Source organism: Eubalaena glacialis, chromosome 15 (assembly GCF_028564815.1).
Source record: "Eubalaena glacialis isolate mEubGla1 chromosome 15, mEubGla1.1.hap2.+ XY, whole genome shotgun sequence".
NCBI classification, from domain to species: domain Eukaryota; kingdom Metazoa; phylum Chordata; class Mammalia; order Artiodactyla; family Balaenidae; genus Eubalaena; species Eubalaena glacialis.
Genome location: NC_083730.1, coordinates 60,098,339 through 60,111,181, shown reverse-complemented (window position 1 = coordinate 60,111,181; position 12,843 = coordinate 60,098,339). Strand labels below are relative to the sequence as shown.

The window sequence follows — 12,843 nt, the reverse complement described above, 5'->3', positions numbered from 1 at the left end:
AACTCAGGAAGCTCCTATGCATTTTACAAATTGAACCTTCCTTTGAGGAAACCATGGGCAGTATTTCCTAATATTGGTATAGAGGTGAGTTAAGCAGATATGCTGTGTTTGAATTGCCATCCCCACACAGAGGACTTAATGCCAGTTTCTTCCTTGGAAAGAGTGATTTATGCTTAACAGCAAATGGAGAGAATGGTTGCTATATTTAGCTTATTCTCTTAGACTTTCCAGGATTCAGTTTGACCTAAGGACTGTCTTTTTGCTCTTTCTGATGTATCTCATTGGTGCTCTGAAATTTCCATTTTGATTTGATTTTTTTGCCTAAAACCCCAAGGATACTGTGGGAGTGCCTTTGGCTGAGGCAAATGAAGTCATGGTCAATTCTGAACTCTATTTCAATGATCGGGAACACTAATGAGCGTTGGTAAACAGAGGTAGCAGGAAACGGAATTCAAGTACTCATGTTCACTCCTGAAAATAAATAGATGTGTCTGGCACTTTCCTATCCCAGGAACAGCTCCCTAAAATATTTCTGCTGTTCATTGAATAATACATTCAAATGCTTGTCCAAGTGAAAAAATGTAAATATGTTGTGAAAAAACACTGCCCTGTGGTTGGTGAGGTAGTTCTAGGTCCAACCTGGGCAAGAGGAGATTCGTGGGTGGACAACTTAGTCATTTAAATTAAACCCTTTAATAGCAGCAGAAGGGTTCTTGTGTAGACCCTGTAGAAACTTTATAACACCTATTTGCGTTCCCGATAATGACAGCGTCTTGGTGATAATCATGTTAAAACCTCATGGAGACTAAAGTTCTTTGCCAGGTTATGTGTGAAACAAGCATATACATACATATGCCCTCTAGCCATGAGCTAGGTACTCAGATGAAGTCTAGAAACCCATGCTCTACCCCCAAGGCCAAAGCTTTTCGTGTTAATCAACCTGCTTTTCTGGGAAGGCTGGAGCTGTCACTTAGACCAGAAGAAGACCATCATTATACATGCAGCCAGGCGTTGCGTCTCACATGAATGTGTTTAGAAATGATGACCGATGACTTCGGGGTTCACTGAAGATTTCCCTCATTTAGAGATGCAGCAGCGCCCAGAAGAATAAGGATTGAAGCTTAACCTTTGCTTGTCGATGGGGTCCCTGCCTGGTGGAGAATGCACGATGTGCAGTCTTCTCACCTCCAGGGGTCCCTGTGTCTGTAAGAGACCTAACATATATAAGAGGTTGTGCCCCCCAGCTAGCCCATCTCTCCTGTCTGCACGAGGCTCAGATCAGAGCTTCCGATGCAAGGCGCCCCTGCCCTTCCTTTCGTCTCCTCCCACCCTGTTCCAGCATTTTCTCTCGCCTGGACTATTGCCATATCCTGCTCACCACTCTCCCAGCTCCCACCCTGGCTCCCTCACTCCAAACCCAGAGTGGTCTCTTAAAAGCCTGAATAAGACCCTCTCATTCCTTCCCTTAAAATGCTCCATTGCATTTAAAATAAAACCCAACTGCATACACTGGCTTACTGAGACCCCAAACCCTGCTCACATCTCCTACTTCATGGTGGACATTCTCCCCTGCACCTCCTGGGTCTCAGCTCCCTTGACCTGCTTTTCATTCCTTGACCACACCAGGCTCATTTTGTCCTTAGGGCCCGGGCACTAGTCTTCTGGAAGGTGTGATCCCAGCCCCCATCCCTGACATTGGAACATCTCCCCCCTGGAGAAGCCCTCCCCAACCACCCAATGTCAGCAGCCACCCACCCAGTGTAGGTTCGCTCATGTAATAACATCTCCCTGTAGCTGACATCTTTTCATTCTTTCTCTCCTTCAATTAGCAGGCAGGCTTCACTAGAGCAGAGACCCCGTTTGTCTTCATCTGATGTGTCCGCAGGCCTCAGGACAGCTATTCAGCAAATGTTTGTTGAAGGAATGTGTTCATGAATAAAGAAATGATGTAGCCAATATTTCTAACCTTAACTGATAAATGTCCAACCAGAAGCAGAGAGACTCGGTCAGTGTGTGTAGCCGTGTCATGGCTGAATGTACACGTGCCTTTGAAACATCAAAACAAACTCTCAGACCCTTAGGGCCCCCTTCCCCAGTGTCTGGAGTTCAGGAATCCGAGTTTGGGAACTCCCTTGCTTTTAACAGAGTGGTCATAACATAGACGAACTAGAACAGAGCTTGAATTGGTGCTTCTGCCACTCGCTCTGTAGACCTAACTTGCAAGTAGCTTTGTCCCCTCAGGAACCCTGCCTCTCCTCCTATTAGTGCTGTCACTGAATCCTGTTCAAGTCCTTTACTAACACAAGTCCCCCTTCCTCGAGAGGGGGAGCCAGCTGCCTCCTTGGTTTTATTGAAATGTATTTAGGGGCTTATGGAAACAACCAAAAATTCTGTTATTTCAAAAATATAAGGGAATTTTGTACCTGGCATTTGGCATCAGTTTGATTTGGAAATATGGATACATATTGATAAGGTGGACACTTCCATCATCACCGTATCTGTTTTCTAAACTGTATTTATTAATTTTTCTGCTCACACATAGAGCTTAACATTTTTGAACTTGAAAAGCTAAGAGCTTGCTGAAAAAAGTTTAGGTTTTTCAAATGAATTAAGTAAACTAAGAGTGTTTCCTTCGGCTTTTTCAGATTATCCGGGTAAGTATTGCTTCGGTGAATTAAATAAAACTTCAAGAGACTCAAATAGTTGATGAAGCCTTCCGCTGACGCTGCAGTGGTGGGGAGACTGGCTTTCTCTCTGGAGTGCTGGTGATTGCTGCCCTAGGAGCTTTACGTTCTTGGGCTGATCAGTAAGCATCTGTCCTCACTTAGAGGACAAAATTTCCTGAGATTTCATGCTGTTAATATAACAGTATCTCAGGTTATCGGGTATTCTAGAATTTCAGACTCTTAGAACAGAAAAGGAAGCCAAGTTCTGTTGAGGTCGCAAAGCATCTGGCAGAGTTGAGGCTGGTTCTTACCCACCTACCCTCTCAGGGTCCTGTGCCCCATCCTGTACCTCTCCTGTGCTTTTATTTATCCCTGACTTCCCTTTTATCTTCCTGAGGTAGCCTGTGATTTTTAATTGCTTATAAAGCTTAAAACTAGTCATTTAACTTGGGGCCGAAGGGTTTTTTTCTAACACGAGATGATTTCCTGTGAGCCCGCCCAGCCTCCACGGGCTGGTGGAAAGCTCTCTCCTCTGGGCGTGTGTCTCGCACCCTCGATGCTGTGTTGCTTCGCTTCTCAAGGTAACCTGTCAGATTGTACATTCCTTGAAGCAGGGGACTGTGGCCTTATTTTTTTGGGTCTTGTTTAGTTTTTAAAATTCTGAACACTGAATTGTAGATGCGCAGTGCTGTTACAAAACCTTTGTCTCCATACTGATGGGAGTTGGTCATCCCTTACAGGTTGACCATGGTCATTGTGAAAGTAATTTTGAATTATTATGTTGTCATCATAAAAACTCCAGGGCTTCCCTGGTGGCGCAGTGGTTGAGAATCTGCCTGCTAATGCAGGGGACACGGGTTCGAGCCCTGTTCTGGGAAGATCCCACATGCCGTGGAGCAACTAGGCCCGTGAGCCACAACTACTGAGCCTGCGCGTCTGGAGCCTGTGCTCCGCAACAAGAGAGGCCGCGATAATGAGAGGCCCGCGCACCGCGATGAAGAGTGGCCCCCGCTTGCCGCAACTACAGAAAGCCCTCGCACAGAAACGAAGACCCAACACAGCCAAAAATAAATAATAAATAAATTTTTTTTTAAATCCAGCTTTCTGCTTGCACTTAAAGTCAGGCATCTTCATAGGAGTTCATATATTGGCTTATAAGGTTTGAACTTATTTGGCCAAAAAGCTTATTTGAATAAAAACAATCAGAATTGTCTCTGCCACTAGTCACAAACGGTGTCTCAATTCCTTACTGTCAAGTTTTCAAAGATATTTTATAATGATCAACCCTGCATTCCACTGTTTTGTGCTTTGAGGAGTGACTGGTCCACCACTGCCCCATCAAGGCTTCTTGGTCTGATAATTTGGTCTAATTTTGAGCTGATGTTAGTTATCCCCGTGGCTGCCAGAATGGCCTCTGTGTGATGGGATGAGGTCTCCTTCGCGAGGACCAGCCAGCCTTGCAAGGCCTGACCTCTGCCTGGCTGGTCTCACCGCCTCCCATCACTGCCCACACAGCCCTCACGTTCCAGCCGCCGCTGACCACATGCCCTCATGCAAGGACGTGCACGTGAGTTTTCACACCTTTCTGCTTTTCCCTGATTGATCACCTCTGCCCAGAACTTTCTCCAGTCTTCTTTCTTTAAATACAACTCAAGAGGTGACAGGTGTGAAGTGGATTGAGTTGGGAATGAGGAGGAAGGTGGTGTCCTGATCCCCAGCATGAGCAGCTGGACAGATGGACACCTACTGACATGGAGAAGACGGAAGTGGAGCAGATGGGGGGCTGGGAGGGCGGGGGTGGGGGTCAATGCTTTGGATGGAGAAGTGTTCAGTATTAGGTGCCTCTGAAATACCCAGGGAAGCGAGGAGAGCAGTGGAGTTGTATCTGTGGATCTGAAGCTCAGAGAGGTCAGAGTGAGGAACCTGTATCTTGGATATGCCGTTGTATTTGAAACCGAGTGAAGGAGCTCTGATTCTAAAGACCTGCGGAGTGGATATGTGGAATTTTTTTTTTTTTTCATGTCCTGCTAGCCGTCTTTAATGAGCTCTGTTCTCTGGGAAATGGAGCTGGGGAAGGAGGGGTTCTGTGATAACACTAAGTGGAGTCATTGTTACTTGCTGTATATTCTATCCTGTAGCCCTTTCCCCTGGGGGATCACATAGTCACATAGTAGCTATTATGGTTACACCGTAACTTTTTTGTAGATACTATAACTGGTTTATGTAGATACTTTGTGTGCACCTGTAGCCTTGGTAACCAGCCTCTTCCAGGCAGTGCCTGACAGCATCCTGGGGAGTGGGGGCCAGACTGCATGGTGGTTCTGAACATGGACTTGACCAGAAGTGTCACGGCAGCTAGCTGGGTTACAGTGAACTTAAACATTTCCTGTTGACTAGTTACCGTGTGTGTGTGTGTGTGTGTGTGTGTGTGTGTGTGTGTGCGTGTGTTTAATGGATGATACTGGGGCTTTTTTTTAATGCAGATAGAATCCAGTAGAGAGGTCAGGGGATATTACTGTCTTTTTACTTGCTTGATGTTGGTGGTTTTGGTGGATCTGTGGATGGTATCCAGGAGTCACAAATACTTAAGCTGAGTCTATCAAGGTCTACTAGCCTCTCTTCTGTACATTTATGTTTGAAATACAAAAGGGGGGAAAAAAGCTTGTTTTTTTTAAAAAAAAATCATCTGTTAGTCTTACAATCCTCTAGGCAGGTAACTGGTGTGAAGGGTTTTTCTTTATGAAGTGCTTTGTTATTCTGTAAGCATCCTGTTTTATATGTAAAGGACAGAGATTTTTATGGAGCATTTTCCTGCACTAAAGTCCTAGGTCTGTGTCTTTTAATAGAATATCACTGAATTTTCTTATCTGCAAGAGAGGTAGGTACGTAAATTTGAATGCAGAAGCTAATTTAGCAGTCATTTTTAAGGAGATGTTAAATTTAGAGATGCTACTTCTAAAAGTGGAAAAGATGAGGCTAAACTGACTTTTTTCTTCTGCAGAGTAAAAAATTAGAGCTGAAAAGGAACAAAGCCTGAAACGCATGCCAATGACCATTTTTTATAGGTGACATGAATTGGGAATTGGGAATGATTTCATTCACACCTGCACGATGCCGCCTTTTAAGCTGATTACCATTCCTTTTGGTAGTCATTTAATAAATACATCCCTGAGAAGAGGCATAATGAAATACAGTTTATGTTTCTTGAAAAGATAAAGGACTCCTCTCGCCATCATCCCAGTACACATAGCAAATGTCCTTACGCCAGCTTTTAGGGTTTGGAGTTCCTGGGATTCCAGACCTTTTTAAGCTGAAGCAAAACACAATTAACAAGGTAAGTTTAATATAAAGAAAGGGCACAGTTTAAGCCAAAGCTAAGCATAAGCATTTTGTATCACTTTCCGTTTGTGATTGCAGGTGATGGTGTTACTTCCAGTAACTGAAATGACTGACAGTTATAGGTAGTCCAGAGTGAATCTATCAGAAGAGAAGGGAACATTGGAGAATAGTCATCTGTAGTGAGTCGGAAAGGAAAATGTGCAATTTCAAGTGGCAAGGGTCATCCAAGAAAGCAAGGAATGAGTATCTTATAAAAAAAGAAAAAACCAAAACAATGTAAATATCATGAAAATCTAATTTTAAAAAATGTTTTGGCATTTGGGTATAAGATTGGAGGTGTACACTATAGAATTATTAAAGTAATGAGTTAAAGTAAGGACTGTATTTAGATGCTTATGATTTTCATTGTGTGCCATTTAAAAATCAGTTTATTGCTTGCTTATATTGACATGTGGGTAGGGAGGAAGATTATTAAAAAAAAAGTTTTGAAATTGAATTTACCGATTGAGGCTGTCGATACTGTTTACTCATAGGTAAACTTATGCCCTTTCAGATATGTGGAATTAAATATTGATTCTAGTGAGATTCCAGAATTTAAAAGCCTTACATTTTTAAGGTTTCTTACTTTACTATCTCTCAACAGCAAGGGAAGTTTTATTTTATTACAATTAGTCAAAAAAACAGCAATGATTTTTATTCCTTGTATTATGCATATAGCGCTGGGGGAAATGATATACCTAGGAAATATTTGACAAGGGCATAGGATTTTATTTGAGGTTTGAGGTTCTGTGATTTATGTGATGTGTGACAGGTAAGGTTTTATACGGTGTATTCATAGGTAGAAAATAATGGTAGGTTATTTTACTGTTTAAGTAGTTGATAGGTGGTTCCTGGGCTATGTCCATTTTGCATTTTTATTCAGCTTTTGTAGAGCTGGCTCTCTGCCTTTGGGACGAGGCATGGAATTAAAGACAAAAGCCAGGTACTGAATGGTTTCATTGTGAAAGTCAAAACTGGGATTATTCCTTTACTGATTTTGCTCTTCTATTTCATATATAGTGAATCCTGGGGCTAATGTCATGTTTAGATTTTTATTTTAACACGTATTTAACCACATTTTCAAGTTTAGAGTGCACTGATGTGAGATGTATAATACCACAACGACTTTTGTGTAAGAAGTCCTTAGGTTTAAAAAGTAGTAAGGAAATTGGGAGAAGATGGTGAAAGAGAGGCAGCAGGTTTGTCAGCTTAACTGGAAAGAAGATCTCAAGTTTCCAGCCTTTCACTGCCCCCTGCACCACCCCCAGCCCGTCCCCTGCCCCCACCTCACTTAGTCATCACTGATTTCTAGTCCGAACCCCTTGTTTTATGGAAGAGGAAGTGGGAGAGTAAAAAAAAAATTAGTCACCCAAGACCATACATGGCAACTTATTTGCTGCTGATTATTTTCTTGTATTGTAGCTATAAAGATTATACATAGATTTTAAAGTGACTTTTTTTTTAAAATTTATTTATTATTTATTTTTGGCTGTGTTGGGTCTTCGTTTCTGTGCGAGGGCTTTCTCTAGTTGCGGCAAGCGGGGCCCACTCTTCATCGCGATGCACGGGCCTCTCACTATCGCGGCCTCTCTTGTTGCAGAGCGCAGGCTCAGTAGTTGTGGCTCACGGGCCTAGTTGCTCCGCGGCACGTGGGATCTTCCCAGACCAGGGCTCGAACCCGTGTCCCCTGCATTGGCAGGCAGATTCTCAACCACTGCGCCACCAGGGAAGCCCTAACGTGACTTTTTAATTTTGAGATATGATTCTGGTTTTCTGCTTCTTTGACAGTTTTGACATCTAATTACTAAGTTATAGCCATTATCTGCTGAAACACAGATAATAACAACAGAGAACCCTAAGTAGGATATTCATAGAAGATAGAAAATGTTGAAGGTATTCAAATTTCTTCAATAATATGATTTATATGCTAGAACTGTCCTGTCTAGGAAAAACTAAGCATCTTCTTAAAACATGCTTTTTCTAATAGTCATTTATGTTTTACTTTGTAAATTCATGACCTAATGGCTTTTAGGTTACTCTTTTATAGAGATTCTCTAAACCACCTGAACATTTTCTTTTTTGTGTTTCTGGAAGACCTTTACAACTGCTGATAAAAGCATTAGACTGTGAACAGAACAATAGTGTCTATTACCTTGAGAGATTCGATTTTGAAAGTTGTAACTGAGTTCTGTTTTCTATTTCTAAAGAGTAGAAATATCTACTCTTTACCCACCCACTTAAGAGAGATCTTACAGTGGTTAAACACTATAAGGAAGAGTGATTACACTTTTAAATGCATAGTTATATAATAAATGGGGTTGATTTTATTTAGTCATTCATTATATTATTATTGAAATACCCACTATGTTCTAGTTTTCAGATATAAACAAACATGATTTCCCCCCTTGAGTATATGGGAAGGAGGTTGAGAGATGGCTGAATAATAATCAAATTTGATGCATTATGGGAAGGAAACAATAAGGCACAATTAGGATAACTGTGCAACAAGGGAAAGCCTCTCTCAGCCAACAACTGAGGAATGAGGAGTCAGGCACTTGAAGAGCAGAGGAAAAAATGTTCTCAGCAAACAGAACAGCATGTCTAGAAAACCCTGAAGCAGAACAAAGCCCTGATGTGGTTTACACACTGGAAGGAGACCACGTGGCTGGATCACAGGTGGATGGCCGGATGGGCAGTGCCGCTGGGTGTCGATAGGGTGTTGAGGCCTCAGCTTAGCCTTGAAGGCCATGGGAATTAAGAGTCTTGATGTTAACTTCAAGCACATTGGGAAGTTATTAAAGGATTTTCTGCAGTGAGTGATGTGACTGGATTTATGTTTTATGAAGGTCAACAGAATAGAGGTGGATAGGAATCGAGGCAGTGAAAAGGGAGTTATTGAAGGAGTTCAGGGAAGAAATGATGGCTGGCCTAGTGGCTGGGGACCAATGCAAGATATGTTTTGGAAAGATATATATTTTAGTATACATTTATATATATTTGCAAAATTAAATATTTTGCAAAACTTTCTGTTGTATAGTAATAAGGAAGACAAGGGAAAGGAAAATGTCAGGGGTGACTTCTGGAATTCTGGCTTGAAGGAATGGCATTGCCACTTATTGAGTTGGGGAAGATGAGGGGAGAGAAATCGACAGGCGCCTGTGAGGTGTCAGTGAGGAGTGTCCAGTGCGCAGTTGGACACTAGTCTGAAAGCTCAGGACAGAGGTTTGGACCAGAGATGTGAATATGCGAGCCGTTGGCATGTAGGAAGTATTTAAAGCGCTGGGGAAAAAAATATAGAGAAGAGAAGAGGGCCTAGGAGTGAGTTTGCTGGGACATTCCCACATTTAGAGGTTGGATAAGGAGTAACCTGTAACAGTGAATGGAAAGGAGTCGCCAGAGAGATAGGAGGAAAGCAGGAGTGTGTGGGGTGTTCTGAATCATGTTGACAAGGCAAGTCTCATCACCTGAGTTGGGGCTGCTATGAGATCAGATGAGACAAGGACAGGCAAGAGCGGATTATCCTCTATAGTGGCCACAAGAGCAACCCTGATGGAATCAGGCTGGAGTGGTGGCAGAGAAAGAGGAAATGAGGAAGTGAGACAGGGTCGACAAGATTTTTGAGAAGTTGTGAGTAGAGAGCAGGGAAATATGGTAGTAGCTGCCAGAGGATGTGAGGTCAAGAGAAAGCTACTTTGTTTTAGTAAGATGGGAGCCACTCAAGTCTGTGTTTGGGTAGAATTTTAATCTGTAGAATGTGTATTAGATTCGGTGTGGGCTGGTTTACTGAGGTGCAAACAAGACAGAAGGATTCTGCCTTGTGTGACCATCCAGAGCAGGTGGGCTGCCCTCCACGAGGTCATCCCGGGACCCCGGCTGAGGGGGGCGGCTCTGGCATCCTCCTCAACTTGGGGCTTCCATGATCACGTCTGTAGTAATGACATCAGTCAGTATTTTCCAGGCAATGGGAAAGGGAAATCTAGGGCAAGTGGCTTTCTTTTTGTGAAGATGACCTAAATATTGAATACATTTTCTCCATTGTCTCATGGGTCCAGACTTAATCACATGGCCCCAACTCACTGTGGTCTCCAACTGGATGGAGGCGTGCCAGCTGAAACTGAAAGTTTGATTGCTAAAAGAAAGATGGAAAAAATAGATTCTGGAGAGAGTCTATTTCAGCCACAGACTCTGGGCTCTTTGAAGGTAGGTAGGGTGTAAGGGGTTACAACATACTTATCTCTGCCTCTAAACCAGGAGCAGTGCTTGACTTACAGTTGGTACTCAGTAAGGGTTGGGTGAGTTGAACTGATTATTAAAATTAATCCTCCCCGTCCTAAAAGGTAAAATTCAACTATAGGCTCTGAATTACACAATCACCACCTCTCCCTCCCCCTCCACTGTTTTTTCTGTAGACTTGACACTTTGCAGTATAAGCATAAAGATGCGAATATCATATTTGCCTTCAAGATTTGCTTGAAAATCTAAAATGTAAGAAGGAAAGAGAAAATGTTTTAGTTTTATGTAGATCCCTATCTGGCTTTGCATTTGGACTTGATATTTACATTTACATTGGGTAACTGAGCACATGCCAGGTTGACAGGTCTTTTATTCAACAGACAGAATAGCTGGTGATTGTAAAAAGTAACCTTAAACAGAAAGCACCGATACCACATTTAGTTTATAAGATAGATTGGTATTTGTAATGTTTCCCTCTTCAAATTATTAAGCATCTTCCAATGTGTATTGTGAAAATAGGAACTAACTGGTAGTTTTACTATGGAGTTTTATTTTTCATAAAAATTCTACTCATACTAACGGGTGTATCATTTGCTTAAAGTATTACACTAGCCCTTTGCTCATGGTATTTTTACCATAAAATTAGAATTAGGAAGGGAAATTATGTGATTATCTGAGATATTCATTTTTGAGATATTTACCATATAGCTAAGATGAGAAATTACTTAAAATGACATGGTGACCACTGGTATAGCAGCTCTCTTGCTGCTTAGAGCAAAAAATGGCTTTAATTATAGCAGCCTGTCTATTAGTAGTAGGAAGAAGTAACAGCAAGACATAGGTTCTCTAGATGTGATCATGTTCAATGTTCTCATTTGGCAGATGTGGAAAGTGAGGCACAAAATACTTATGTCTTGACGAGTAAATTACAAGGAGATGGCAGTTATATTTTAGGGCATCCTTTTTAGGATGTAAGAGCAGATTATTCTATGGCAGGATCTGTTGTTTGAGTTCCTGATGGGATATGAGATGGACAAACTTCTTCAACACTCGCGGGAAATAGGAGGGAACCAGGAAGAAGCCTTTGAGAGTGAACTTGTGATGAGCGGGAGAGGGGATGCTACCCGGCTTCCCTCCGCTGTGGCCAGGGCTGGTCCAGTGCGGGACAGGTTCCTCAACACCGAGGAAGCCGCTGATGTACTGTGGTTGCTCGTTCAAAAGGGAATAACAGGGACTTCCCTGGTGGCGCAGTGGTGAAGAATCCACCTGCCGATGCAGGGGACACGGGTTCAAGCCCTGGTCCAGGAAGATCCCACGTGCCGCAGAGCAACTAAGCCCGTGTACCACAACTACTGAGCCTGCGCTCTAGAGCCCACGAGCCACAACTACTGAAGCCCACATGCCTAGAGCAACAAGAGAAGCCACCGCAATGAGAAGCCCGTGCACCGCAATGAAGGGTAGCCCCCGCTCGCTGCAAGTAGAGAAAGCCCGCGCGCAGCAACGAACACCCAATGCAGCCAAAAATAAATAAATAAATAAATTTATTTATTTAAGAAGAAAAGGGAATAACAGTTACGGGAAAATCACAGAGGGGAAGGGCGTTTGTTCACAGAAGAATGGATGGATTCACGGGTGTGGAAGGGCAGAGCGGGGCCCCTGGGAAGGGGAAAGGGAATGAGAAAGCACGTCCGCTTCCATTACTAGATCATCCTTGCCAGAGATTAAAATGTGTCTCCAGCTGATTCAGAAAATTCATTTTTCTGAAATTAAACGTATCTAAGTTAGGTAATTATTATGACGGTAATGTCGTTTCACGGTCATCTGTGGCAAAAATCTAATAGGAATAAAGCCCGTGATCGTTCCAAATCAGCATTTACTACTAAATGTTCCTTTTGAGATGCCGACGGGCACCCGTCCTTGTGGTGAATTGAACAAGGCTGTTGTTAGGTATGTGTGGTGGGATCGTGTTTTGGTTCTTAGCGTTTCTCCATCTTTCCTGTGCTGGTTCCCTTCAGCCGTTCACTGTAACCTCCTACCTTTCTTGCCTGCCTGGGTGGGGTCATGGGCACCGAGTGATGGGCCCTTCCCGCTTTCTGCTTGCAGAACAATCGACCATGACAACTGAATCGGGATCAGACTTGGAATCCAAGCCGGAGCAGGAGGCCGAGCCCCAGGAGGCGGTGGGACCAGAGGGTCACGTGGGGGCACAGCTGGGGGCGCAGCCAGGAGCCGAGCCGGGCACTGAGGAGCAGCCCCGGGCACTGGAGCAGTTCGAGGAGGCGGCAGCGCACAGCACGCCCGTGAGGAAGGAGGTGAGCCTGGACCACCCCGCACTTGCGAGCATCCCCCCCAAAACCCGTGAAAGAATGTTTGCAGAGCTTTTCCAGGCTCTGCTCTGACCTTGGCCTCTTAGCACTAGAGGGAACCACCAGGGGTCATCTGCTTGGCCCCTTCTGGTCCTGGGCAGATGGAAAGTTACGCTATTTTAAGGCTTTCAGTGAATGACATTCCACAGCCTTGCTTGGTGACGCCTTCCTTTGATGAAAGCATTTGAACTCACACTGTA

At 43.4% G+C, this 12,843-nt stretch overlaps 1 protein-coding gene across 4 annotated transcripts in view; it reads left to right on the top strand.

Annotated features, from left to right (window-relative positions):
• Positions 1 to 12,843, top strand: part of EPB41L3 (erythrocyte membrane protein band 4.1 like 3) — a 140,015-nt gene that overhangs the window by 39,916 nt on the left and 87,256 nt on the right. For all 4 annotated transcript variants that reach the window (XM_061169861.1, XM_061169860.1, XM_061169858.1 and 1 more), the window contains exon 2: positions 12,381 to 12,589. In XM_061169861.1, the coding sequence (XP_061025844.1) occupies positions 12,392 to 12,589 (198 nt within the window). In that variant the 5' untranslated portion in view covers positions 12,381 to 12,391. The remainder of the gene's footprint in view (positions 1 to 12,380; positions 12,590 to 12,843) is intronic.